The 27,816-nt window shown below is 37.6% G+C and overlaps 1 protein-coding gene and 1 non-coding gene across 2 annotated transcripts; one reads left to right on the forward strand and one right to left on the reverse strand.

The window, feature by feature from the left end:
• Positions 1-4,696: 4,696 nt before the first annotated feature.
• Positions 4,697-17,624, reverse strand: LOC134662640 (insulin-like growth factor-binding protein complex acid labile subunit). Its single transcript, XM_063518913.1, has 4 exons — positions 17,620-17,624; positions 14,926-15,019; positions 13,720-13,863; positions 4,697-5,917 (listed from the first exon to the last, which is right to left on the reverse strand). Exons 1-4 carry the CDS (start codon positions 17,622-17,624, stop codon positions 4,853-4,855), a joined length of 1,308 nt encoding a protein of 435 aa, XP_063374983.1. The 3' UTR covers positions 4,697-4,852.
• Positions 17,625-21,087: 3,463 nt separating this feature from the next.
• Positions 21,088-21,160, forward strand: Trnas-gga (transfer RNA serine (anticodon GGA)). The gene has a single exon. It is a non-coding gene; the product is annotated as a tRNA-Ser (tRNA).
• Positions 21,161-27,816: the final 6,656 nt, after the last annotated feature.

Consider the following 27,816-nt stretch of genomic DNA (forward strand, 5'->3'; position numbering starts at 1 on the left):
TTTTCAACCCCTTTTTCACCACCTCGGGGGATGAATTATCAAAATCTCTGAAATTAGTTTTCTTCTCTTTTGATAAAATACATTTTTACGAAGTTTCAAGTTTGTAGCTTTAAATAAAATTTGAACCCTATACAAACTTTCAACCCCCTGTTTTAACCCTGTTAGAGGATGAATTTTACAAAACGCTAAAATAACTTTTCCTGTCTTCTAATAATATCCTCAAATAGAAAGATTCAAGTCACGCGTTCGAAAAAATGTTTGATATCCATACAAACTTCCAACCCCTTTTTCACCACCTTAGGGGATGAATTTTCAAAAACGCTGAAATTGGTTTTCTTGTACTTTAATACCTTTTTGCAAAGTTTCAAGTTCCTAGCTTAAAATAAAATTTGCACCCTAAGACGAACTTTCATCCTCTTTTATCCCCCTTAGGGGTTGAATTTCCAAAAACGTAGCAATTACTTTTTTTTGTAATCGGCTATTATGCCTTTCTAAGAAGTTTCAAAGCATTTGTAATGGATTAAAACTTTCAACCCCTTTTTAACCCTGTTGGGGGATGAACTTTACAAAACGCTGAAATTATTTTTCCTGTATTTTCGCGTTCGAAAAAATGTTTGATATCCATACAAACTTTCAACCCCCTTTTTACCACCTTAGGGGATGATAATTCAAAAACGCTGAAATTAGTTTTCTTGTATTTTAATAACATATATTTTTACGAAGTTTCAAGTTCCTAACTTAAAATAAAATTTGAACTCCATACAAACTTTCAACCCCCTTTTAACCCTGTTAGGGGATGAATTTTACAAAACGCTGAAACAACTTTTCCTGTCTTCTAATAATATCCCAAAATACAAAGATTCAAGTCCCGCACTCTCAAAAATATTTGATCTCCGTACAAACTTTCAACCCCGTTTTTACCACCTCGGCGGATGAAGTTTTAAAAACGCTGAAATTAGTTTTCTTGTTTTTTTAATTAATTACCGTTTTACGAAGTTTTAAGGTCCTAGCTTAAAATAAAATTTGCACCCAGGACAAAGTTTCATCCCCTTTTTTACCCCCTTAGGGGTTGAATTACCTGAAACGTCGCAAGTCCTGTTTTTTGTCATCGGCTATTATGTCTTTCTAAGAAGTTTCAAAGCATTTGTAATGGATTCAAACTATCAACCCCTTTTTAACCCTGTTAGGGAATGAATTTTCAAAAACGCTGAAATTACTTTTCCCGTCTTATAATAATATCCCCATATACAAAGTTTCAAGTCCAACACTCACAAAAATATTTGATCTCCATACAAACTTTCAACCCCTTTTTCACCACCTTGGGGGATGAATTTTCAAAAACGCTGAAATTACTTTTCCCGTCTTATAATAATATCCCCATATACGAAGTTTCAAGTCCAACACTCTCAAAAATATTTGATCTCCATACAAACTTTCAACCCCTTTTTCACCACCTTAGGGGATGAATTTTCGAAAACGCAGAAATTAGTTTTCTTGTTTTTTAATTTAGTACCTTTTTACGAAGTTTCAAGGTCCTAGCTTAAAATAAAATTTGCACCCCAGGACAAAGTTTCATCCCCTTTTTTACCCCCTTAGGGGTTGAATTACCTGAAACGTCGCAAGTCCTGTTTTTTGTCATCGGCTATTATGTCTTTCTAAGAAGTTTCAAAGCATTTGTAATGGATTCAAACTATCAACCCCTTTTTAACCCTGTTAGGGGATGAATTTTCAAAAACGCTGAATTTACTTTTCCCGTCTTATAATAATATCCCCATATACAAAGTTTCAAGTCCAACACTCACAAAAATATTTGATCTCCATACAAACTTTCAACCCCTTTTTCACCACCTTGGGGGATGAATTTTCAAAAACGCTGAAATTACTTTTCTCGTCTTATAATAATATCCCCATATACAAAGTTTCAAGTCCAACACTCTCAAAAATATTTGATCTCCATACAAACTTTCAACCCCTTTTTCACCACCTTGGGGGATGAATTTTCGAAAACGCAGAAATTAGTTTTCTTGTTTTTTAATTTAGTACCTTTTTACGAAGTTTCAAGGTCCTAGCTTAAAATAAAATTTGCACCCCAGGACAAAGTTTCATCCCCTTTTTTACCACCTTAGGGGTTGAATTACCTAAAACGTCGCAATTCCTTTTTTTTGTCATCGGCTATTATGTCTTTCTAAGAAGTTTCAAAGCATTTGTAATGGGTTCAAACTTTCAACCCCTTTTTAACCCTGTTAGGGGATGAATTTTCAAAAACGCTGAAATTACTTTTCCCGTCTTATAATAATATCTCCATATACAAAGTTTCAAGTCCAACACTCCCAAAAATATTTGATATCCATACAAACTTTCAACCCCTTTTTCACCACCTTGGGGGATGAATTTTTGAAAACGTAGAAATTAGTTTTCTTGTTTTTTAATATAGTACATTTTTACAAAGTTTCAAATTCCTAGCTTAAAATAAAACTTGCACCCCATACAACCTTTCATCCCCTTTTTAACCCCCTTAGGGGTTGAATTTTCCAAAATCGCTTCTTATCTCTTGTACACTTTATAAATTCAACCTAGTGTGCAAATTTCAACTTTCTAGCTTTTGTAGTTTCGGCTCTGCGTTGATGAATCAGTCAGTCAGTCAGTCAGTCAGTCAGTCAGTCAGGACACTTGCATTTATATATATATAAGATTAAAGTGTCCCACTGCTAGGCAAAGGCTTCTTCCATTTCTCCCTTTGATCTCCACGTCTCCCGATTTAGTGCTTCATTCGGCCAGTTGCCCAGGTTATCCCGCCATCTTCGCCTAAGTTTGCCCCGCCCTCCGCCCACGTCGTTCTTATTTTATAATATTTTTAGAATATAGAGTATACATATTATATAAGCGTTGGTGAGCTAGCGAAGAAAAAGTAATTGAATCGAACCCAATGAGAATTCCAAGAAGTTCCAAGAAACTCTGAAAGAAGTTTCTTGGAACTTATGTACCTACCAAATATAATTTGATATTTACCAATCCATTTCAGTATAAGAAAACATTGTGAGGAAACAATGTACCTTCTGGGTTGGAAGGTCAAATGGCAGACTTTGTTTTCGTTCAAATCATCAATTCTATTCAAAAGATTATTTATTCAGGTACGGTTAGGGTTACCAGACACAAATTTAGAATTTCCTGACAAAATTCCTGATTTCCGAATATTTTTCTTGACATTCATATTTTTGACAACAACGACGGGGGGGGGGGGTCCGCCGTTTGAGCGATGGGCACCCGATTGGACAGCAGGGATGAGATACGTTCACAGAGAGAGGCCATGGTTGAGCGGATGAACCTGACCCTTAGTCTCGTTTCCCAATGGGGGGACGACAATCTGGTCGCGTTCAATGCCTCCAAAACAACAATGGCTAACTGGCTGCTGACCTTTATTTCAGCTATTTTCGTCAAAAGGTTTCTGAGAAAAACACATTTAACTGATTTGCAAGACCGATGTGATCCCATAAGTGTACCGCGAACAAAGTTTGTGCGGTACACTAAAAATATTGAAAAACGCTTTACAAAATTAGTTTATATTACTTATGAAAGCAGAAGAATGTAAAAGATCGTATATGATTTTATAGATCTAACATATTTTTTGTGACTTATTTTTCAATTGTGACTTTTAATAAAAACACATGTCAAGAAAAAACGAACTATAGCAACAAGTATTTTAGAAATATTAAATATATAGTCATTATTACAAATATACCTACATATATCTAATTAGAATTAAATGTTAAGCTAGTTATCAAATTCAAAGCAATTTATTTATGTGGATTAGTGATTATTCTGATAATGATGATGATCCTTCCGGCCGATTTTCGGCCATGGCGACCACTTCGGCTCCTAGTTTGCTCGGCGCTTGTGCGCCCTCAGATAAATGAAGAGAAGATGTTTCGGCGGTTCTGCGGGTAAAGTAATTTTAAGGATCTATGAGTCCTCGCATGTTGCCTACAAATAAGATTATTACAGTACCTGTAATTCCAGTAAACAAACAATAGACGTCTCTGACTGGACAACAACCCGCTGATGCTATATCGGCACAAGAGTTAAGTGCAAATTTTCTTTCGAAAACTCGTATCGTAATTTATGACCTCGTTCCAAATTCAACCTTATTGTAAACAATTTTGGGTCCACATCTCAATACAACGCGTATTAGGACCAGAAGAGGATGTTAAGCTGCCTTTAGTAAGTGGAAGTATATTTCCCGCTGGTGCGGTTGCGACGACGGCGCATTACTCAGCCATATCGGATGGCGACCGCTAATTGACTGGAAGTAAAGATAAAACGCTATTTTTATTCGGTCATAAGTCATAAATCTTCACTTACGTATGATTTATCGTTCTGAAAACTCATTGACTATCCGCTGTCAATAAGTTTCAAGACAATCATCTAAATTAATCACCAAACCGAGGGGAGAATGTGCATCAGGTTAGGTGGGGTAAGTAAAACTAGGTATGAGGCAAGAGAAACACTTGTAGGGAAAATAAACAGACACCTAAAAATATTAAAAACTAAATTAAATGTTCGTAATAAAAATAAAACTAATGCATACATAAAATTTACTTAAAACTAAATTTTCTTAACGGTGTCTCATGCTTCGAGCAAAATAAACTATGTTTCTCTTACCCCACCTGATTTTATAAAAATAATTAGTGAGAAAAAATAAAACAAAATTTGAAAAGGCAAATTTTAATCATGGTCCAACGTATACTCAAGGAACGGACCTTTTCAATGTAAAATATTTGACATCATTATACTTAGGTACTTTATATTACAATATGTACATAAAGGTAAGTACCTAATTGAACACGGAAGGCGGTTAGCTGTTGGCGAGGAAAGCGAAGGCAGTGATAAAGAGCGCGAGGTGTGGTGGAGCCAGGCAGTGCTCGGAGCGCGCCGAGCGCGCGCCCGTGCCCGCCGCTGCGCGCGCTCGGGCGCTGCCGCCCGACTCACCGCGGCACACCGCTCCCGCCGCGCTCGCCAAACTTCGCCCCCGCACCTTTAGCGGTGAAATACAGAAATTCTCCTCCGTGAAACCCTGCGTCAACGCTAATGGATTGGCCAGGGGATCCCTACCGCACTCGCACGGAAGGTGATTACCACGTATGACTAAGTTATCCACTTCCAACATGACGGATTCCGGTGTCTCCAACATATGATTTCCGGTCAGTCTAAAATTACGTACGCTGTTATTTTGCACTAATGAAAGCTCCTCAATTCCATCAATTTTATTATTACATATTTCGAGCGTGTCGACTCGCTGCAGACCGTCGAAGGCTCCTACGCGAATAATACCGAGATCAGATTCCCGCAACGCCAGCTTTCCGACTCGAGTCAATCCTCGAAATGTGTCCGCTTGAAGCGCCGGCAAGTCCATGTAAGCCAGTTCCAAGACGCCGACGCTTTCAAGCCCCGCGAACGCTTGCGGCTCGATTGATCTAATGCCGGAAGGTAGTTCGATTTGTGCCACGTCGTTTAACCCCGAAAACGCATGAGCCAGTATTTTTCTAAGCGGATTGTGTCTGAGAGATATGAGTTTAATGAAGTTAGTACCGGCGAAAGCGTACCCCTCGACTTGTGCGATTCTGTTGTGCGTGAGGACGATGGAAGTGATGTTTTGTAGGGCGGCGAAAGCGAACGCGTCGACAGTGGCGAGGGGAGTGTGTTGGATGTAGAGCTCTTTCAGCCTAGGCAGACCGCGGAAGGCGAAGGGGCGGATGCGCGTGAGGTTGCAGGCGTCGAGCGCGAGGCGACGGAGCTGGCGGAGGTGCGCGAAGGCGTCGGAGCGGAGCACGCGCAGGTCGGCGCGCGACAGCGACAGCTGCGTCACCGCGGGGCTCAGCGCCGACGGCACGCCGCGCAGGCTCGCACTGTTGCACACCACCTGCAACACGAGCACGCATGTTACAAGATATCATTTCACTCATGATAAATATAATTATGTTAACACAATAAATAACAAAGACTAAGAATTCAAGCCCAAGAAAGATCAGGTATTTTATTTAGTAACATATGGCTTAAGTATTTATTTATTTAAACTTTATTGCACAAAATATATACAACAATGTACACATGGCGGACTTAATACCAGATGGCATTCTCTACCAGTCAACCATAGGGCCAAACAGAGATACCTTCAATTGGTGCAGAGAGAGAAAATATATTGAGTGAATTAAAAAAAAAGCAAACTATACTTATAAACTACATACATAAATAAAATAGATATAAACTACCACATATTTATAAAATACATACTATAAATATAATAATGATGAATATTATTCGAACTCTTGCTTTAGCAAATGCTTACGTAACATCCGCTTGAAAGAAGACTTACTAATATAGCTTGTCTAATATTTAGAGGGAGTGAATTCCAAAGACGGCTAGCCTGGACGGCGAAAGAATGAGTCATAAAACCAGTACGGTGAGAAGGTATGGTCAGTTTGAGAATGCGGGAGGTACGCAGCTCACATCCTGGGCGCGGAGTGTCGAACACGAATTTACTTTTGAGATATCCCGGAGCAGAAGGCTCAAACAGGATCGAAAATAGGACACAAAGGACCCGGAAGGACCTACGACGACGGATGGAAAGCCAGTTGAGCTGCCGGCGGTAAAAGGAGACACGATCGTATTTACGAAGACCAAATATAAATCTAATGCAGTTATTGAGAAGACGATCTAGTTTATTAAGCGATTCCTGAGTGACATTAGTGGTGCACACATCCCCGTAATCTATTATTGGTAACACTAAGGACTGCACTAACATCTTTTTCGTGCTTACAGGTAGAAAGTTTTTAAATTTATAAAGAGTTCTAAGTGTACCTGTGACCTTCCGACTTGTCTCCGAGAGCTGACCAGACCAGGAAAGGTTGGAATCTAAAACTAATCCGAGAACCCGACTGCTCACCGGAATTAAAGTATCCTCAAAAAGGATTGGAGCAACAGGTACTGTACTCAACCTGGATATTTGCCGCTGGCTACCTAAAATTATGGCTTGGCATTTACCTGGATTTACACAAATGCGAAAGCTAGCAGACCACTCAGCAATGTAATCCAAGTCGGCATTTTTGTTGAGATAGCCGTGTTTATATCTTCCACATCAACTTGCGTGTACAGCTGATGATCGTCTGCGTACAAATGGTAAGAGCATCGAATCTTGGCGGTAATAAGATTAATGAAGATTGAAAAGAGAAAAGGAGAGAGAATACCGCCTTGAGGTACTCCAGTACTCAGTTTAAACCAATCAGATAACGAGCGGCTGGCACGGACTGCCTGGGATCTATCAGAAAGATATGAGAAGAACCACTTTGTCGCATCAGAAGAAACCCGCAAATGAGTAAGAGTAGCCAAAAGTAGGTCATGGTCTACCGCATTAAAGGCTTTGGAGAAATCTATCAGCACCAATACCGTAACTTTGGAAGATTCCATACCGAGTCTTATGTCCTCTGTTACTTTAAGTAGCGCGGTGGTGGTACTGCGTCCAGACCGGAAACCAGACTGCAGCGGTGAAAGGAGACTGTTGCTATGAACAAAGTGTTAGATTTGTTTGTGGACCGCGGCCTCTAGTATTTTGGACAGAAACGGGAGAATAGATATGGGACGAAAGTGGCTAAGTGAGCTCGGATTATTAATTTTGGAGGGGGATGACAAACGCCTTACGCCAGCATGATGGGAAAACGCCAGTGAGTAGAGAAGTATTGACTATGTGAGCAATAACTGGCAAGACGCTGTCCAGAATATTAATTATCATAAGACGACTGACATTGTCATGCCCTACCGCCTACCGCCTACCGCCTTAGATTTAATTGATAATGTCATTTTGCGGATTTCTTCAATGGCGACAGGAGAGAAAGTAAAAGGAACAATATCTGGAGAAGTAAAAGAGGCAATGAGAGATAAAGTTTTAAATTTGATTAATGGATTGAGAGTTGATGTTTTAGAAAAATGCGTATTTAACTGATTTAATGTAAAAGAACATCAGGAACATCAGGAAGAATGGGACAGACTGACGGGTCTAAAGCATGCAAAGCTCTTTATGCAAGGAGTAGACTCCGGCTGGAGCAAAAAGCTTTGGAAACTTAGCAAAAGCACATGGATATGGTGGGAAAAGCTCTTGAGTAGTTGACGGATCTTCTCTAGGGGGTAATTGCACAAAAGATCCCTTTGGGTCGAAGTGTATCCGCAAGGGCCCCCGAAAACAAACAATAAGATAAGATAATGTAAAAGAAGAAGAATTTATATCAGGTTTGCCTTTACCAATGCCAAGCGATCTCAAAAATTTCCACGTGTCAGCAAGGGATGAGTTCACAATATTTTCGTGGATATGCCGACGCTTCGCTGCCCTTATTTAGTAGAAAATGTTTGTACAGTTTTGCTTATGCTCCTGTGGTTAAGTGTACCTTTGAACTGCCAAGGCCTAGGTATGAAGGTACATATATGTACATGTATACCTTATCTGCGTACGATATCAGTATTCGTTAAATTAGAAGCAGAGTGTGCCTCACGCTATCGCCGCAATAAGATGCGTAAAATATCTCGAATGTTTTCGTTTTCATAAATATATCTATCTAATCTATCTATCTAATCTAATATCTTTAAACGAGCAATTCTTGTATATTTATTTATATATTTAAATGTATATATATTTCGGGGATCTCGGGAACGGCTCTAACGATTTCGATGAAATTTGCTATATGGGGGTTTTCGGGGGTGAAAAATCGTTCTAGCTAGGTTTTATCTCTGGGAAAACGCGAATTTTTGAGTTTTTATATGTTTTCCGAGCAAAGCTCGGTCTCTCAGATATGTGTTATTTAAATGACACGTTTCTAAGGAAAAATATTTTCATAAACGGATAAAAAACCCATACTTAATTTTATACTATTTCCATATTGACCATATTGTGCACCATAGTCGTATGTATACTATTTGACTACCTGGGTGCATTTTAATGATAAACATTGATTTAAAAAGTAACTTCCAAAATCTTCAAATTTCCAGTCTAATTTGCAACTATCAGACTACTCTCGGTTTGAAAATCATTCTGTATTGTTGTGTCTGTTTCTCTAACCCTATTTCAGCGTTCAAAGATACACTTATAAAAGAGCAACGTCACATTAAAAATGAATACTGAAGCGATACGACCACGAAAGATAAAAACCATAAAAATAATGTGCCAACACCCGCTTCAGGAAGAGCAAAATCCCTATGAAAATATTGACAGATTGGTTTCGTCGCGTCACAGCCGCTTATTGCCGCTGTGATATTCCCTTTGCAGATAAAATTAATCCTTTTCCAAATATCCCCGACCTACTCCGACGCACGTCCATATTTTGATTGAATCGTATCGAACCTAAGCTTCGCAAATAATCGGATATCAACAACAATTCAATGTAGGTATTCAATTCATAACATTTGTCCTTACTCAATGAACCTATGTTTAGAACTAGGAATTGTAACGCGTAGCGCGTTGATGAATAAGAGGGTTATTAATGTTATTATACTTATTATTTATCGGCACACATCGCATTCGAGGAGGTATTTTTTGGGCACGTCAGTTAGTAACGTTTGCAAATAAATTAGGTAATAAATTTTCGATTCGTCAGAGTAAGGTATTTGTGCTCGGTGGCAAAAATTCGGGGGCAAAAAATCGATCTAGGTCTTATCTCTGAGAAAACGAGTATTTTTGAGTTTTAATATGTTTTCCCAGCAAACCTCGGTCTCCCAGAGAATAACTAATAACAAATCATTTTGTGACCAAATCTCCCATATCCGATATATATACATATTTATGTATAATATTAATCGTAAATAAAACCAATATGACTTTATTCGGATTTAGAGTGATTTGTAAATCAGAAATTTGAGGAATTCGATTTAAGCCAGTAAGCCTACCCGCCTGGCAGTGCCCTTGTTTTGCCTGCAGTCGAGAATTAAGCAATCTACTTTGAATTGCACGCAGCCGCTGGATTGAGTATTGACAGAGCTCGTGGGCCATAATAATTGCATAATTATTCAGGCACGTTTCAGGTCCGAGCGTTGAACGTTTCACAAACAGATTTAACCTCTCTCATTTACTCCTGCAGGGTTGCAGGCATATGATGTTCAATGGTATTGACGTTATAAGAGCAAGCGTCACTTTTTAAGGTGCCGTAGGTTCAGAGAGCAAAATTTATGAAAATTCGTACCGCTTTTTTTATCACAATACGGTTTCCGAAAATTATTTAGCGTGCTTACGGATTTTTTCTAGTGACTTCATCGATTCGAATCCTTATTTTTGACTTTCTCTCGATAAAACCTATAAAACCTATGTACTATATAATAAGTAACTTTTTGACAAATACAAAAACACCGATATTTCTGTCGTAAACAGACACGTTTAGGGTAACATTCCATTTCTGACCGCAGCTGCACTACTGGTACTGAACGCGTCGCTGTTACTGTCAATTTCCATAGTAAAATGAACAGTAGTGCAGCTGCGGTTGGAAATGGACTGTCACCTTTACACGATTCCACATCAGACTACCGGGGGATTTGAGAATGCTAAAGAAAAGCGGCATTAAGGAAATTTCTAATTAACGAATTAAAATAACATAACAAAAAATGGGATGTTCAAACTTTGATTTTGATGTTTACGTTACGTCTAATATTATTATAACCACATATAAATATAACAATATTGTCTGGAAAAGTTTAACTAAACGTGTGCGGCCAACGCGTTCAGTAATAAGATAATAGCACAAAGATTTATATACCTACATTAAGAAACTCCTTTAACTTCTCTCCGCGTATCTAAATATAATAAATTTTGTATTCCCGGGAGAGAAGGCCCAGAGATTGCTTCTTAGAAATAAGGACACTGACATTTGAACATTTGTGGGGCTTCTAGCGACCAACAACTCCCATGGACGCGGGCGATTTATATCGAATCGAAAGCGTGAGCGATTTTCAAGGTTGTATCAAAATGAGATCAAACCCGTAACAAGTTTTTAAATCTGAATCGGGCTCCGGGTTGAAAAAGCTCTCACGATTGGTCCAAAAACATTGAGCCGGGAACCGGGGGGGTAGGGGCATTGATATTTTTGACCCTCACATCGCTAGGTTTAGGAAGTGCTTGGCTGGCGTCCTCTTCTCCTCTTCTCCCACTAAACTGATGACATCTGCCTTAATCCTCTAAGTGCCACTTGCACCATTCCTCTAACTCGGGGTTAACCGGTTAAACCTGGAATTTCCATGGTTACCAGTACAATTTGACACCGAGTTAATGGTTTAACTTCTTAACCCCGGGTTAGGGGGATGGTGCAAGTGGCCCTAAGTTTGTTTCATCTGTGATGTTTAATAGTCTTTATATGTAAAGTTCGTTACTCGTTATATTGTAATGTTTAGATAGTTTTTTCTTCTCTGATATTTTTCACTGTAGCTATAATATGGTGTTAATTAGTTTGTAATATTTCCGCTAAATTGTAAAACATGCTGTGTACACTTGTTTTGGATCTCGTGCTAGATTTAAGCCATAATGTACAATTGTATTACCCATGATATTGTACGATGTCTGTTTAGTGTACCTAATAAAGTAAAATAAAAAAAATAAAAATAAAAACCCTCGGCGGGTTCTCTGTTCGTAGTCGTTTACCTCTACAAAGCGGGAAAACGCTGGGATCGGCTACGAGCGTAGCGCTACGAAAACGTTGGCAGTGAATGTGTTATCTTGAAGGCTTGTGTTGTAAGTAGTTGATAGCGAAGTTTTATATTACGTTCTGTCACTTAATAGAGCTGTCCGGTTCTCGTAGTTTTGGAGACAATGTTTATGATAGGTATTTAGCAACTTTAAAAAGATATAAATAAATAAGTAGATTATAATCTGCCGTATTCGAACTTCAAGATATTCACAAGAGACGACACGTACTAGATCCATTCTAGATACGTTATAGTTTCGATTTCAACTAGTTCTCTTTTGCAGCGCAATTCGGGCAACCAATGTTACTTAATACGATAGATCGTGTTAGATATTTATTAGATGTGAATTCGATCTCTAAGTAATATCTTGTGGAAATCGTTCAAGAGTATCTCCAGAATCGCGGAAATGTCAAATTTGACAGGTTAGATCTTAAACATATCGTTATCGTATCTTGGCGATGTCTAAAAGATATCTAATATATGTCTATTACAAAATCCGAAGCGTATATATTATCCATAAAATATTCCCGATCCAGATTACAATAAATAACATCATCAAATAGTGCGATTATCCTTTCGCCCACTAATGTCTGGAATGGGCTACAATCTACTCGAACTTCGTGATTTAGTCATAGAATACTAAGTTAAGATGGTTCTTAAGGTGTAACGCGACAGTCCAGTAAAGTTTTCACCTTAAATATTCTGACTGTGTAGCCCAACCCAACAGGAGTCTGATCAAGTTTTAACAATTAGATATGGTTTTCATCTTATTTTGATATGACCTTGAGCCAGCGTACGCCTGCACTAATCAGCGTGAGTTACTCCATAATACAATAAAAAGCGGTCAAGTGCGAGTTGGACTCGCGCACGAATCGTTCCGTACCATTACGCCAAAAAAAGGCAAAACAATCACGTTTGTTGTATGGGAACCCCACTTAAATATTTGTTTTATTCTGGTTTTAGTATTTGTTATTATAGTGGCAACAGAAATACATAATCTGTGAAAACTTCAACTGTCTAGCTATCACGGTTCATGAGATACATGCAGCCCGGTGAAAGGCAGACGGACAGACGGATAGACAGACAGACGGACAGAGTCTTAGTAATAGGGTCCCGTTTTTACCTTATGTATACGGAACCCTAAAAATGAACTGTCATAGGGACCATCATTCGACGCGAGAGGTACCTATATTTCGTTTTATATCAAAGCGGATTTTTTTCTTCTAATATCAAGGCCGTAGACTTTCCAGGTATTGAATGTCACCTCTTAATGAAACATTGGAAGGGCGATCAACATCTAAAGTAGGTAGCACAGAAAAACAGGCTATTTATATAAAATTATCCAGACAAGTCTCGTTAAATATTAAGCTTATGTCATAAACAGCCCACATATACATCTCATGATAAGATCCTTAAAATATAAGTTGTTATGTAACTTGGAGACGTGAGTAATTGGATTTGTTTTTTTTTAGGTACCTAATACTTATTCTTATTTTTATGGCTCTTTTCAATCCGGAGGTCGCGAATTCAAACCCCGGCTCGTACTTGCCAATGAGGTCCTCGGAACTTATGTACCAACGATTATATCATTTGATATTTACCAGTCGCTTTTCGGTGAGGGAAAAACATCATGAGGAAACCGGACTAATCCCAATAAGGCTTAGTTTCTCCTCTTGGTGTAAAGGTCAGGTGGTACCTAGTCAATTTCATACAAACTAGTAGCTATGCCAATTCTTGGGATTAGTTGCCCAGCGGACCCCATCAGGCTCCTATTAGCCGTGGCAAAAAGCCGGGACAAACGCGAGGAGGGTGATACTTATATATGTGTACTTAATTTACGACATGACATATCTTTTTACGACACATACTCGTAAAGAACATTATAGAAGGGCAAGTGGAAATGAAGAAGAGAGTGAAGCCAAAATAATAAGTGGCACAGGATAGAAATACTTGGAAATCGCTCCATGGACAAGAGCCTAGCTCTTAAAGACATGATGATGATGTGTAGTTTACCTGTGACTGTGATAGGCAGATGCAATGCATGGGGCAGGGCGGCGGCGTCAGCGGTGGAGCGTGACCGGCCAGCCCGGCGCCCAGCGACAACAGCGCAGACCAGGCCGCCCATCGCAGCCACCTACACAACAAACACAACTTATACTAACTTCTATGTATGTATGTATAGGGCAATCGCCAATGATAATGGCGAATAAATTAACGTTACCGTAAACTGTGCCTACTTTTCATAGCTCCCCAATGCTCATTAACAGTTTATACAGGGTCATTTTTGGACTGTTAGCTATATAGTGCGAGGTGATTAGGTAGGCCATACCTACTCAACAACTTTCATTTGAGTTTATGTACCGTTAAAAGATTTTAAATTGTAAATTATGTGTTCTATTAAGTTATGAAAGCATTCAGTGGTCGATTCCTTGGTTAGTATATCCTGTAAGTTAAATGGGTCTATATTGAGGTTTTGACAAGTGATTAATAAGTGGTGACGTCTTGGAGCAAATCTTGGACAGTTATATATTAAATGGTTCAGTGTTTGCGGGATGTCTGAATTCGGATGGCATGGGCATTTGTTATCAGGCTCACCTGTAACTTTTCATGTAGGTACACTGTACACACACTTCACACTTTACATTCACACTACACAAACACTATATCCCGGATCATACAGTAACACACCCGAAAACAACGTGTATACCGATAGCGCCGCGTTTTCGGAAACATAGCACTGGACAGGGTGGAGGGTTTTAGTCCGTAGGCAGCTGGAGCAATCCCAGCTGAGTCGGACATGCTGCCAAAACCGGACTGGCAGTATCCAATGAGGATTACCTCCACCTTTAATAAAAAAAAAAAAAAAAAAAAAAAAAAAAAACAACTTTTTCTATGGGACAACTCCGAAATCACAAAATTTTTTTTGGCCGTTTCATACATTTTGATCGAGTGGATGTCCCATAGAAAAAGTTGTTCAGTATGACCTACCTAATCACCTCGCACAATATGGCTAACGGTCCAAAAATGACCCTGTATACTTGCTTAAACTATCAGAATATATTAAAGTTAATTTTATACTGTAATCTTTGTCGGCTATGGCCAACTGTGGCGGTCGAAGGGTTAATGTGTGTACCTATTAACTTGTACCTAACGTGCTGGCCACTAAGCCAATCGCGCAATGTCGTGGCACTCGTGGCACAGTGGGTAATAGGTACTTACCTCAGCGTGCGTGCGAGTGCCATGCGCCGGCGCCGGCGCGGCGCGCCGCCCGCCGCGCGCTCTCACCTTTGCACCACCATCGCTCCACCACGATCTGCATAAATCATAAAAAAAAATCATAAATCTTTATTTGCGATAGATATATGCGGACAAGAACACGATTACTTTTTCTAACATTTTTTTTTTGTTGTAAAAATACTAAGTGCGTAATATAGGTTTCAGCGCTAATAACCTTTTAGGTCAGGCAATGAATGTTCAAAAAAGCGGCCAAGTGCGAGTCGGACTCGCCCATGAAGGGTTCCGTATTTAGGCGATTTATGACGTATAAAAAAAACTACTTACTAGATCTCGTTCAAACCAATTTTCAGTGGAAGTTTACATGGTAATGTACATCATATATTTTTTTTAGTTTTATCATTCTCTTATTTTAGAAGTTACAGGGGGGGGGGGACACATTTTACCACTTTGGAAGTGTCTCTCGCGCAAACTATTCAATTTAGAAAAAAATGATATTAGAAACCTCAATATCATTTTTGAAGACCTATCCATAGATACCCCACACGTATGGGTTTGATGAAAAAAAAAATTTTTGAGTTTCAGTTCAAAGTATGGGGAACCCCAAAAATTTATTGTTTTTTTTCTATTTTTGTGTGAAAATCTTAATGCGGTTTACAGAATACATCTACTTACCAAGTTTCAACAGTATAATTCTTATAGTTTCAGAGAAAAGTGTCTGTGACATACGGACGGACAGACAGACGGACAGACGGACAGACGGACAGACAGACAGACATGACGAATCTATAAGGGTTCCGTTTTTTGCCATTTGGCTACGGAACCCTAAAAAGGGTGTAGAGGGAAATGTATCTTTGTTTCCCATAATGTTTTAAGGGGTACAGGTACCAAAACAATGGTAAAAAAGCAAATTATACCAATGAACTTTCCTGCAAATATTTGCATAATATATTGCGTCATTAAAGTTATTTATGAAATAATTAAATGGCATCTTTTAATTCGACTTTGCGTTTGTAAAATATACGAGGCTTTCACTTCCCGTTATCTCCGAGGAAAAGCGTTTTTTGTAATATTGTGTGTGCAATTTAATGGTGGTTTAGTTTAAAAGCCTGTGTGTTGTGGAGTAATGGCGCCCGGGGCCGGCTCGCGGGAATCTCACGCGGCTCCATGTACATATACTCTTGCAATTTTAAATTTTTGGCATGCGACTCCGGAATTATTCAAAACGTTGTTTTGTATCGCCGCGCCTTAGCAACATTGTTCACATGTACTTACGGTATTGTTTACCCTTATTGTAGACACGGCACCTATTAATTTTCGCCTGATGCCACGAGGCACAATCTTCACGTTTGTTTATCTTGTTTTGACGAATAGACGGATAGATTAAATTACAAGTATTACAAAACGAATTTTGTTCCACGTTTTTATTTCAAACCAATTAGGACGCGGCTCAATATACATGGGCGTATCGAAGTGAATTTGCCTTTTCCGTGCTATACCTATTTTATTTTCAAGGTCGATTTGTGTAAAGTCAATTTACATGGAAATTCGTCGCAGCAACTTTGATCATAACTAGTATTAACAATTCACGATCCGTATGAATTTCTAATACATTGAATAGGTTTTCCTAAAATTGACCCATTTACAATATTAGAATTGACACCACAACGTGGAATGTGGATATACGTACGTACGTACGTGGAGGTACGTACATCGTACACGTATACTGCACATATGTATAAGGCAGACAGGCTGGCTCCCGCGAGGCTGAGGGAGTCTCCCCATCAAGTGTTCATTTTCAATTTCCGTTTAAGTATAATTGAATCAGACAATAGGATGCTCGTATCCGTGGGCAAATAAAACATTTTTGTGTTTGTTTAACATTTATAGCTACTTCGTTTTCAGACTCACCGTGAATGATTTATCTTTCCGATGGCCGAGTCAATATGATTTAATAATAAAACCATTACCTAACTATATTTCACTCCATTTCCAACATTTGAATGAAACGTTCAAGGCAAGTTTGTCGAAGCACGTATTGCAACGGAAAGGAATGAAGATTGAGACAAAGTATTTTATAGAAAACATGGCGGGCATATCTTGTTGATTTACAGATAAAACCCGATAATTTTTGTTTTTGATTAGGCTTAAAATATGAACTGAAATAGATGTCATATAGTGAAAAAAAGTGACGAAGCCCTCCAGTGGAGAAGGCCGGATTCGAATTCGGAATGGTTAAAAATAATTTGATTTGTTCCCAAAGTTGTTATTAATACCGTAAAACGGGGCGAGTAGGTTTCGCGAGGAGAGGTGGGTTATGAATGGGGAGAGAAGGTTTGAGAGGGGGGTGAGAAGGTATTTTAAGGCTACTGCTACAAAAATAATGTATTCCAATTTAAAATGGAGCTATAGTAATACGCATAATAAAAAAAAAATCGATACAACAATCTTCCAAAATCACCTTTGTATGAAAACTCCTCTCACCGCATATACGAGGCACTACCTACGGGGTGAGATAGGTTTTCCTCTTTATCGTCAAAGTTATGAAATGGAACTACGCAAAATAAAATAAAAACTAAAATACAAACGTCCGGAACACTTATTATATACACCATTCAGTTTTCATGTGTAAAAATAAAATGTTATCGAGGTTTGAATTTAAGTTTTGACCCTACTCACCCCATTTTACGGTATGTTTCAATTTATAAACGAAATAAGGGATTAGCATCGAGAGAGTATTTCCAATTTGTTATTGAATGGATACTTGGCGAACACCTAATTTTATTATTAGTAGATATACAGTGTATAAGTACAATACGGGCAATCCAATGACAGTTACTTTAAAAAGCTCGTATTCCGTAACTTGTGTGGTGTATTACATTGTGGGCCGAATTATTTTGTATGGTTAAAATTTTCATTATACATATTTCTAAACAAAATCTAACTCCTTTAGACGCATAAAACCACAAACGCGAATCACCAACTCTACGCAAAAAACCACTTAAGCGAAACACCAACAACGCAAAACACCAACTACGCATAACGCCAACATGAAATTACGCAAAACACAAATCACGCTAAATACCATGTATGCGGAATACCACCTATCACAGTACGCGAAATGCCAACTAACACGATACGCGAAATACCAACTAGATGCATGTCCGTCCGCGCCTTCCTTGCCGTCTGTAGACTACAGTTTCAAAATAAGTCGGCCGTTTTGGAAATCATAGGTTCGAAATCTTATGTATTAAAACTATTTATAGTTATAGCTTTGACATTCAAAGTCACATGAAATAAGAACTTCACTTCCTTATAAAATGAAACCTCTTTAGATAACGAATGGCTGTTGTTGATGAAAGGTATTATACTTCGATTGTAAATATTATATTTTACAAGTTCCAGTTGGTATTTCGCGTTTGTGGTATTGTAAGTGTTTGGTATATTGCGTAATAAATAAAATCGCCAAACACCACAACACGTCAGGTTGGTATTTCGCGTTTGTGGTATTATGCGTAGTTGGCGTTTTGCGTAATATTTTTTAGAAGTCCGCAAAATACCAAATAAAAGCGGCCAAGTGCGAGTCGGACTCGCCCATGAAGGGTTCCGTATTTAGGCGATTTATGACGTATTAAAAAAAACTACTTACTAGATCTCGTTCAAACCAATTTTCGGTGGAAGTTTACATGGTAATGTACATCATATATTTATTTTAGTTTTATCATTCTCTTATTTTAGAAGTTACAGGGGGGGGGACACACATTTTACCACTTTGGAAGCGTCTCTCGCGCAAACTATTCAGTTTAGAAAAAAATGATATTAGAAACCTCAATATCATTTTTGAAGACCTATCCATAGATATCCCACACGTATGGGTTTGATGAAAAAAAAATTTTTGAGTTTCAGTTCGAAGTATGGGGAACCCCAAAAATTTATTGTTTTTTTTCTATTTTTGTGTGAAAATCTTAATGCGGTTCACAGAATACATCTACTTACCAAGTTTCAACAGTATAGTTCTTATAGTTTCGGAGAAAAGTGGCTGTGACATACGGACGGACAGACGGACAGACGGACAGACGGACAGACGGACAGACGGACAGACAGACAGACATGACGAATCTATAAGGGTTCCGTTTTTTGCCATTTGGCTACGGAACCCTAAAAACCTGGGATTGGTATTTCGCGTTTGTGGTTTTATGCGTCTAAAGGATCTAACTCAATATACTTCTTAGGTCCTATGCTAACCACCGTTTAAATATCCGCCCGTATCGGATTTACACACTATGTATATGACGAACAATAATTGTACACTTTCTTGAAGCAGGCTACGCTCGGCTAAAGTATCTACCGCCAAAACCGCGAAAAGAGAGAAACACCAAAATGTATTTTATAACATATTAAGTACCTAAATAGCACGGTACGGTGAGATATTATATAGAAAATTCTACAGCAGTTGAATGGTAGGTACATACTTGTACAGTTTTCTCTACTACAAACTCACATGGCAAAGCCTTACATAGTCGGAACTGTTTAATTACCTACTTGAGATTAAAATAAATAGGTAGGTAATACCTACTCCCTATGCACTTAAAAAGTAAAAGTTCATTGGCAATTAAAACTATGAATATTTATTTTATTTTATAAAAGTTTATGGTGTCATTTCAATTAACTTGTATGTATATTACAAAAAAAACATGTGTCGACAATTATTATTAATTCGCCGCGCCACTTGCAATTTTAGTTAATTTTACATTTCCAAGTTTCAATTCAAAATAGACCATTATTTTATGTTTTAAAGGCGAATACTCTACATGTAGTCTGGCTGACCAAACCCGAAAGTGGCAAAGTATGATTCTCTTTGCTTCACTCTAATCACTCTAAACAAAACCTAGATTGTTCAGAAGCTATCCAAAAATACAACTTATATAGTTGTACAAAAAAATGAACTTTGTCAATGTTCAGGCGGTAAGGATGCTTTTGAATCAGCCGGGAATTTAAAACTCAAACAACGTATTCTCTGGATGCTCCTTCATTCTATACGAACATAATATCGACATTCGACGTAGACTGTATATATTTATCTATAGGTAACTAACTATTAGGTATGCACTCACAGGAATGACATATGTACTTAAACTACCTCTTAGACCAATTTGGACAGTCTATATAAATAGACTTCTAAAATTAACAGAAGTAGTAGAAGAAAATATGTGTTCTTACAAAAGCTCTCAGATTCTTTCTACATAAATGGAATATATAAGTAAAAGGTTAGGTACCACTAATTATTTTAGTCCTAAATATGCACAAAACCAAAAATCGTAAAATTGACACTTGCCTCAGTATTCCTACTCACAAAGATACCTACCTCCTATACTTAGCGTCACAATTTAAGAATTTAAAAACAAAGTGAACTGTTCATTAATAGTAGCTCTTATAATTCAATTTAAATAAAGTCAGCCGCTTAAACATTAATCGGTGCCTAAGTGCTGTCACTTCAATTGGTTCGATTCTTGTTTTAAATTATCAGTATACCTAGGCATAGTTCCAAAATATTGAGTCCTACGCAATACCTACTCGGACCTATACCAAAGAGAATATAACATCGCTGTTGGGGCAGATATCGGTTGAATGCCGATTGTCGAGAGGCACGATGACACGTCGCCATTGCTATGATTGATCGCTACGCCGGGAACCAATTAAACTTGTCCACTACACTACACAACGGGAATTCAGGAAAATAAATTAAATTGAAATGTTTGGACAAATATCTGTTTCCAGAGATTGTTGTCTGAGTTCGAGTTAAGTGTAACTATATAGGTCCACCTCTTAAAGATAGTTAAAGAAAGAAAGGTAAAGAAGTTACGCGGTAAAGAAGTAGCGAGTTTTGAGACTAAAACTAGTAAGTATTTCATTTTACTTATTTAACATATAGAATTCAGTTTCATGCAGCCAAGCCCTCAACCAGTCCGTAGCTGACCATCATAGCTTCTTAGGTGATTGCTCTGAGCAGAGTTCGGTCGCTTAAATTAATTGAGCTTCTAAACTGAAATAGATGTCATATATTAAAGAAAAAGTGACGAAGCCCTCTAGTGGTATAGTCTTAAGTAAGATGGCATGTAGTCGAGAAATTGGGACGGGTTCCACCGCGGCGGGGTGGCCTAGGGGTTCAAGGCGTTAGCCCGGATTGCTAAAGACGCCGGTTCGAATCCGGCCTTCACCACTGGAGGGCTTCGTCACTTTTTTAGGGTTCCGTACTCAAAGGGTAAAAAACGGGACGCTATTACTAAGACTTCGCTGTCCGTCCGTCCGTCCGTCTGTCACCAGGCTGTATCTCTCATGTACCGCGATAGCTAGACAGTTGAAATTTTCACAAATGATGTATCTCTGTTGCCGCTATAACAACAAATACTAAAAATAAAATAAAATAAATATTTAAGGGGGTCTCCCATACAAAAAACACGATTTTTTTGCTCTATTTTTTGTTGATGGTGCGGAACCCTCCGTGCGCGAGTCCGACTCGCACTTGGCCGGTTTTTATTTAATATATGACATCTATTTAAGTTTATAATTTATATATATATATATATATATATATATATATATATAGTAGTGTGACTATTAAAAAAAAACACAATAAAATAATTTGATTAGTTCCCAAAGTTGTGTAATTGAGCTTCTATTTTCGAAAATGTCTAAACGGCTGGGTCTTTCTTTATAGTTGTCATTGGCAAATATACATACAGTGAACAGCCAGCCTATTATGGATAGCTTTATCCATCTTTATCCACGTGATAAAATAACTGTCACTGTTTAACACCGTGGGAAAGAAAGTGACGGACACCGTTTTATCACGCTGTCACGTAGACAAGAACGACCATCATATCCGTACAGGCCTATAGCGACAATAAATACGACAATAAAATAATACGCAAACTGAACAAATCTACCTAGTTTTTTTGGAAGGAGGTATACTATGCTAAATTTGTTGTTTATGCAACGTCCGTATTTGTTTTATTGCCATCTTATTTTGAAAGGCTTCACACCAAAAGGAAACAGCCGTTTGTGATAGATATTATTAAACATCCGTATTCACAAAATTGATATGCATTAGATTCCTGAAAACGCCATTCTTTGTACATAAAACATAAGTAATACAATATATCTACGTTACATTTGTTTTCAGTTTATCGAAAATCTGTTCTCAGAAGACTTGTCGAAGTTATATGATGCGATTATGTTTATTTTGTGCTTGAAAAATATGTTTTACATTTGTTTTTCTACATATGTATTTGTAATATCCATTAAGTCAAAACTATAAGTTTTTTTTTAATATTAGAGCTTGTTCATATTGACTTAACACAGATTAATATTGAAATACACTATAAAGCAGTTTAGTTTACTGCCGAACAATTATTGCTTCAAAACCTACGCATAGGTATTCAGCTTCAAGATTAACTTTTCTTAATTTCATTAGGTGCAGTATAATTTTAAATAACTATCAGTTAAAGGCCTTTTTCCTACAGAATACTTTTCTTGATTGCTTAAAATTCACTTACGTTTTAAATTTCTACTGCTGACTTTACCGCTTAGCATATAAATCACGGCAAATCTATGTCTCAGCCGCATGGAAATTCGGAACGTTCTGCACCAATTCAAACGTAGATCAAACTTTGGATGCGTTTGCGTTTAGACTAATAAAATATGTATATATGAAAAGAGAATATACATAATATGTGTTTAAATAAAGGCCAAAAAGATTATTCATTTGTGATGTGAAGCTAGTGAAGCTACGACAAATTGTAACGCTATAATTATGTAATCAAATGAAATAAAAATAGCTAAACTGCCCCTGCATACAAAATGAAAGGAAGCAGAATACCATAGAAGTGAATAAGTAATTATGCAGATCTCTAAGGCAAAAACATGGAATAACAAAAAATAATATTAGTTTCTTTTATTTTTATTACCATTAAGTACTTTTGGCTTCCATTATCCAACGGATATATTGTCTAACGCGGAAATTATTAAATTGTCTATCCACTTAATTTTAATTAAAGATAATCTTCTTCCAGTCGTTTAACTCATAAATTACATAATCAATGTCGGTTTTTTTTTCTATTGCATTCTGACTATTAACCTTTTTTAACCGCCAGCAATTTTTGATCGAGCGTGGTCGTATCGCCACCGACAGTAATTGTACCACGCAGAGTAAGGTTGGCATAGTTACGGGAGTTATAAATGTGCTGTAAAAACCAAATCAGATCTTTGTCTTATTTATCAGACTGTGACGAAATGAGCTGGATATGTAATGTCTTATATATCAGACTCTGGTTAAAGGGTTAATGACTATTTTCCCTTTACCAGTTAACTACAATAATTTAAATAAGTAGGTATTTTCATTATGAGCCTATTTAAAGATTTTAATAAATTTAGCCTCATTAAGGATTTTGGGTTTTATATATTCTTGGCTCGTAAATAAGTTGTTGAATACCCAAAGTTTCTAGTGAGTTCAATGTGCCTAGATTTGGCCGCGGACACTTTAGTGTGAGATAGAATAGCAAAGTTCATAAAGTCCGGGCGGCGCTGCGGTCTGCCTAGCGGTAATTTACGATTCTACCATGCCGAGACTTTAACTAAAATTAGTTGGTAATCCGCAAAATTAGCAAGATTCCCTTCTACATAGCTATTCGAAACCCGCAACCCGTGCAATACTAAGATATATCAAGGTAACTTTTATAATAAATAATTAGACTTTTTACTTCTTCTATGTGTTCACGGAACACTGATGGGATCAGTTCAGTCTTGCAAATCGGTTATGTTATAATGTTATTAGCCTTTTCTTAGGTGGCATTTTTACCCAACCTGGTAATTTAAAATCAAAAGGTTAAAGTAATCAGCAACATTTATACCTAGCTATCATCGAGCCTACCTCATTCTTAATTATACTTACTTCATAAAACAAGTCAGCCTATCCCCGCCCTATATACAATTATACAGCTGGCTACAAAGCCGACAAGTTCCCCGAAAAACATAACTTAAAAGGCTACAAGTGCCTCCTGAAGCGTCCCTGGAAAATTGTTTCCTTGTTTGAGATACGTTCCCATTATAGGCTCTAAGCTAAACAGAACAAAGGACACTCCACTCCGCTATTGCGTTTCCTACACAAATATTATGTTTCCGTCAAATAAGTTCGCGGTATTTGCTGTGTCAAGTAGATTGAGCCGTCCAATACGTGTGAAACACAATTCAACGTTACGACGTTATTTTTACAAAACGACTTTAATTAAAATATAAATGTGAGCACAGTAGGGGTAATGACGTCTAATAAGCTTTCGGGTGACAATGGGAGGGCTAAACGCGCTCGCTGCAGAAGAAAGGGACCGGGGAAAATGAATTTATGAATGATATTTCGCGTTAGCGTAACATCACGGCATCCGACTGAATTAGCGACATTATCCGTCTGCGGCTGTGTGACTACACCGTTATTAGTTGACATTAAACGTAAACAGCTTTCTTTATTATGATATTTATATGTTACAGGAATCGTGATACATAATATACATAGCTATTTCATTATCAGTCCAGCCTTTATAAAGTCCTACTGGGCACAGGCTTTTTTTCGTTGGACATGAGGGTTTTCGCACCCTATTTAAATACGTCATCATTTCGATGTTTTGAGATTTCATTCACACACACCTTTGAATTTCATCACAGATGTACATATACCTAAGTTTCCTCGTAAGGTTTTCTTAGAACATTTTTTTACAGATTATTGCAAATATTAAAGTAAAATTTCAAGCCAGCGTTTTGAACTTATTGCATTCAGGTTAGATCTAATGTTTATAAATATCATTCATTAATCTACATTTACTTCACAATATTTACGAACGAATAAGAATTTTCAAAATATTTAAAACTATCTAGTTAGAGTCCGGTTCTGACAACTGTGTACATATTTCAGACGCCTCGGATTAACTGATATGTGAAAATGAAAAAAGATCAACACTTTCAGCAACTCCAAAGAGAATTCCTGACTCAACTCTATCCACCACGCAAAAATAAATTATTTACGTACCTGCTCACAATACAATAGTGTTTATGTACGGATTTGGCAAAGGATATACGGCGGGTATTACGTCTGTACGACACTCCGTTTTCCGCTCTGAGTCACCCTTTAAGAATGCAAGACAACTTGAAGTCTCACAAAACAACATGATGCGCGCACCGAGCCTCCCGGCTCCGAAGCGGGTAATAAATCAGATTTTATTCGGGTATCACTTATAAAGTCTTATCAAATGGATGTCTGATGTGGGTATAAAACTCTTAGCTTCTATGAAATTTCACGAAAATTTCAGTACGTAAAAGTAGATAAGTAATATTTCAGCTCTCAAAAAGTTCGGTATGAAGTAAAAACTGGGTGACGCCATAGGAAGTCCGCCTTTCAGCGGATGGACGTGCGAAGCTTTTATTTTGTGCTCGGTATTGTTACAAGAATACCGAGCTTGGAGTCGCGACTGGCTGTGAATGTTAATCAAGCGATGAAGGGAAAGGACCATGTCCATCAGTATTCATGTCATAACGACGTCACCCTCGCAACTCTTTTAGCGCCGTGCGCCCGTGCTCCGCCTTCGCTTTGATGATAATGTTGTACACCTACTAGTTAATGAACTGTCAGAACATTTTCTGTATTACAAACGAGAACTTATTTCCAGAATTTAATTTAATTGCGTCAAGTTGAAGTGAAACGCGCGGTGCGACGTTCTAAACCTTGCAGATTTTAAACAGTTTAACAGCTCACCTCTCTTTACGTTGAGAATTAATAAAATTAATTATACGTTTCTTTGACGGCGTGAACTATATCTAAAGAATATGTAAGTTAACTATAGTGAACTATTTAACTAGTACAGCCATACTCTAAGTGTGTTCCGCGGAACCCTAGGGTTCCGCGACACCCCTGCAGGGGTTCCGCAAGAATTTAGAACACTCGCCTCGAAATTTTTTACTATGCCGCCATCGTATTGTAGGCTTCCATCAAGTATTTCGCTTTCCAAAAGGGTTCCGTCAAAAAAAAGATTGAGAACCGCTGAACTAGTAAGTACCTGAAGGTACTGACCTGAATGATCAAAGTTAAATTATGGAAAATTGTTGACTTAAATATTTCCATATTTTGATGGCTGGGGAAGTAGGAGAATGTAAAGATCTATCCCAGAACTGCTTGGAACTCGTGCGCACTGCGTAGCTAGGTAGGTAGAAACGTCGAAGGTAGATTATAAAACGTTGCCAAATGGATACCTCCAACACGTTACCTCTGAAGTGGTTATTGCCTGACAAACACGATAGTTATTCTCAAAATCCTGTTGAAAAATATGTACAATGGCGGGACATAGCCATGATTTTTTTATTTCTTACAATTAATTCAAAATATTGTATCGTAATTATATACAGATATTTCTAGAGACTGAGCTGAAATGATAGTGATCTACAAACGAGTTATTATAATCGTAAAGCTGGATTACAATTACAAGTAACACAAAATCATTAAAATGAAATATTATTATATCAGTGACAACCCTACAAAGTTATTTACATTTTAAATTCACACAAGTCATGTAATTTTTTTAGGATTGAAACATACAGATTATTGCACTAATGTTTAACAAACTGTATCTCAAAATCGATTAGAAATATTAACGTGATTAATAAGTGAAAAATATTATAAGTTTTCAAAGCTCGGTCTCCCAGATATTAGACATTTAATCCTCAAAATAAACTCAAAAACAAAATAATAATTCACAATTTGTAAAATGTTGTGTTGGCTCTTACATTTCCCGCGAATCACTATTCAGAAATGAAAGGAGTAGCGCGCGGGTATTTCGCGACAGCCAACAACGCAGCTCCGGCCGCGAAGATTTGTTGTCGCGACACTCGCGACGCCCTGACAGCGTACACGACGTTATCTTACACGACACTTGTGTATGATTCACACATCGCAAACAATGACACAAGCAAATGTGAAAACTTTCGCGTTGCTACAAATTTACAAGAAATATGCTTTCGTAGTTGTGTATAATGTATACTTGTAATTTACCATATAGAATATACTTTTAATATTATCATAATTATCAAGATTAGCCGACTCAGCGAAGAACGAGGATTTCAATGGGTTTACAAAGCAGGAGCAACGTCTTATTCAATACGTGTGATCACGAAGTGTTTTGCAATAGATTACCTGAGCTCGTACCACGAGTCACTGACAGTGTCAAAACAAAACTGACATATATTTACTATCGAGAACGTAATTTACTTTCTATACATCTCGCTCGTACTCGCATAAGTCGCATATTAATAGTGAGATGTATAGAAAGTAAATTACGTTCTCGATGGCATTTAAGTAGGTATATACTTATTTTGGCGCTACATCTGAGTGTTATCAGTGATATTATTCGGTTAACATCGTAAGCAAAGCAAATACGAGAAAAAGTAATTAATGACGGAAGTACCTTGTCGGCAGATTTGGTTTCATAAAGAAACTTTCCGATTTTCGTGTGAAATAAGGGCGTACGGAGGAATTCGTTGACACATTTAATCTTATACTCAACCTGTCTCGTTTATCTGGAGATAAATGGAAGGAAATCCCGTGTATACATGTGACTGGAACAAGCTTTCCTTAAAAACGGGCTTGGAATGGAAATGAAAACACATTAAATGGTTTTTGTGTCGCTGCTGTATTTTCTAATAATTTTGAACAGGCGCTTCCTTGAAATTCACTATTAGGAAGTTTAGTGAGTTCTTTGTTCGTGGCGTGGCGATGATAATTATGGTAACTTTAGTAAAAAATTAAATCACAAAAAAAAATTATTTAGATACGAAATAAAA

Source organism: Cydia amplana, chromosome 3 (genome assembly GCF_948474715.1).
Source record: "Cydia amplana chromosome 3, ilCydAmpl1.1, whole genome shotgun sequence".
NCBI classification, from domain to species: domain Eukaryota; kingdom Metazoa; phylum Arthropoda; class Insecta; order Lepidoptera; family Tortricidae; genus Cydia; species Cydia amplana.

Coding starts and splice junctions, on each gene's coding strand:
- LOC134662640 (XM_063518913.1), bottom strand. Junction 13,864..14,925: donor GCACTCGCACGCACGCTGAG/GTAAGTACCTAT, acceptor CATAGAAGTTAG/TATAAGTTGTGTTTGTTGTG. Junction 5,918..13,719: donor TCTGCCTATCACAGTCACAG/GTAAACTACACA, acceptor CTCGTGTTGCAG/GTGGTGTGCAACAGTGCGAG.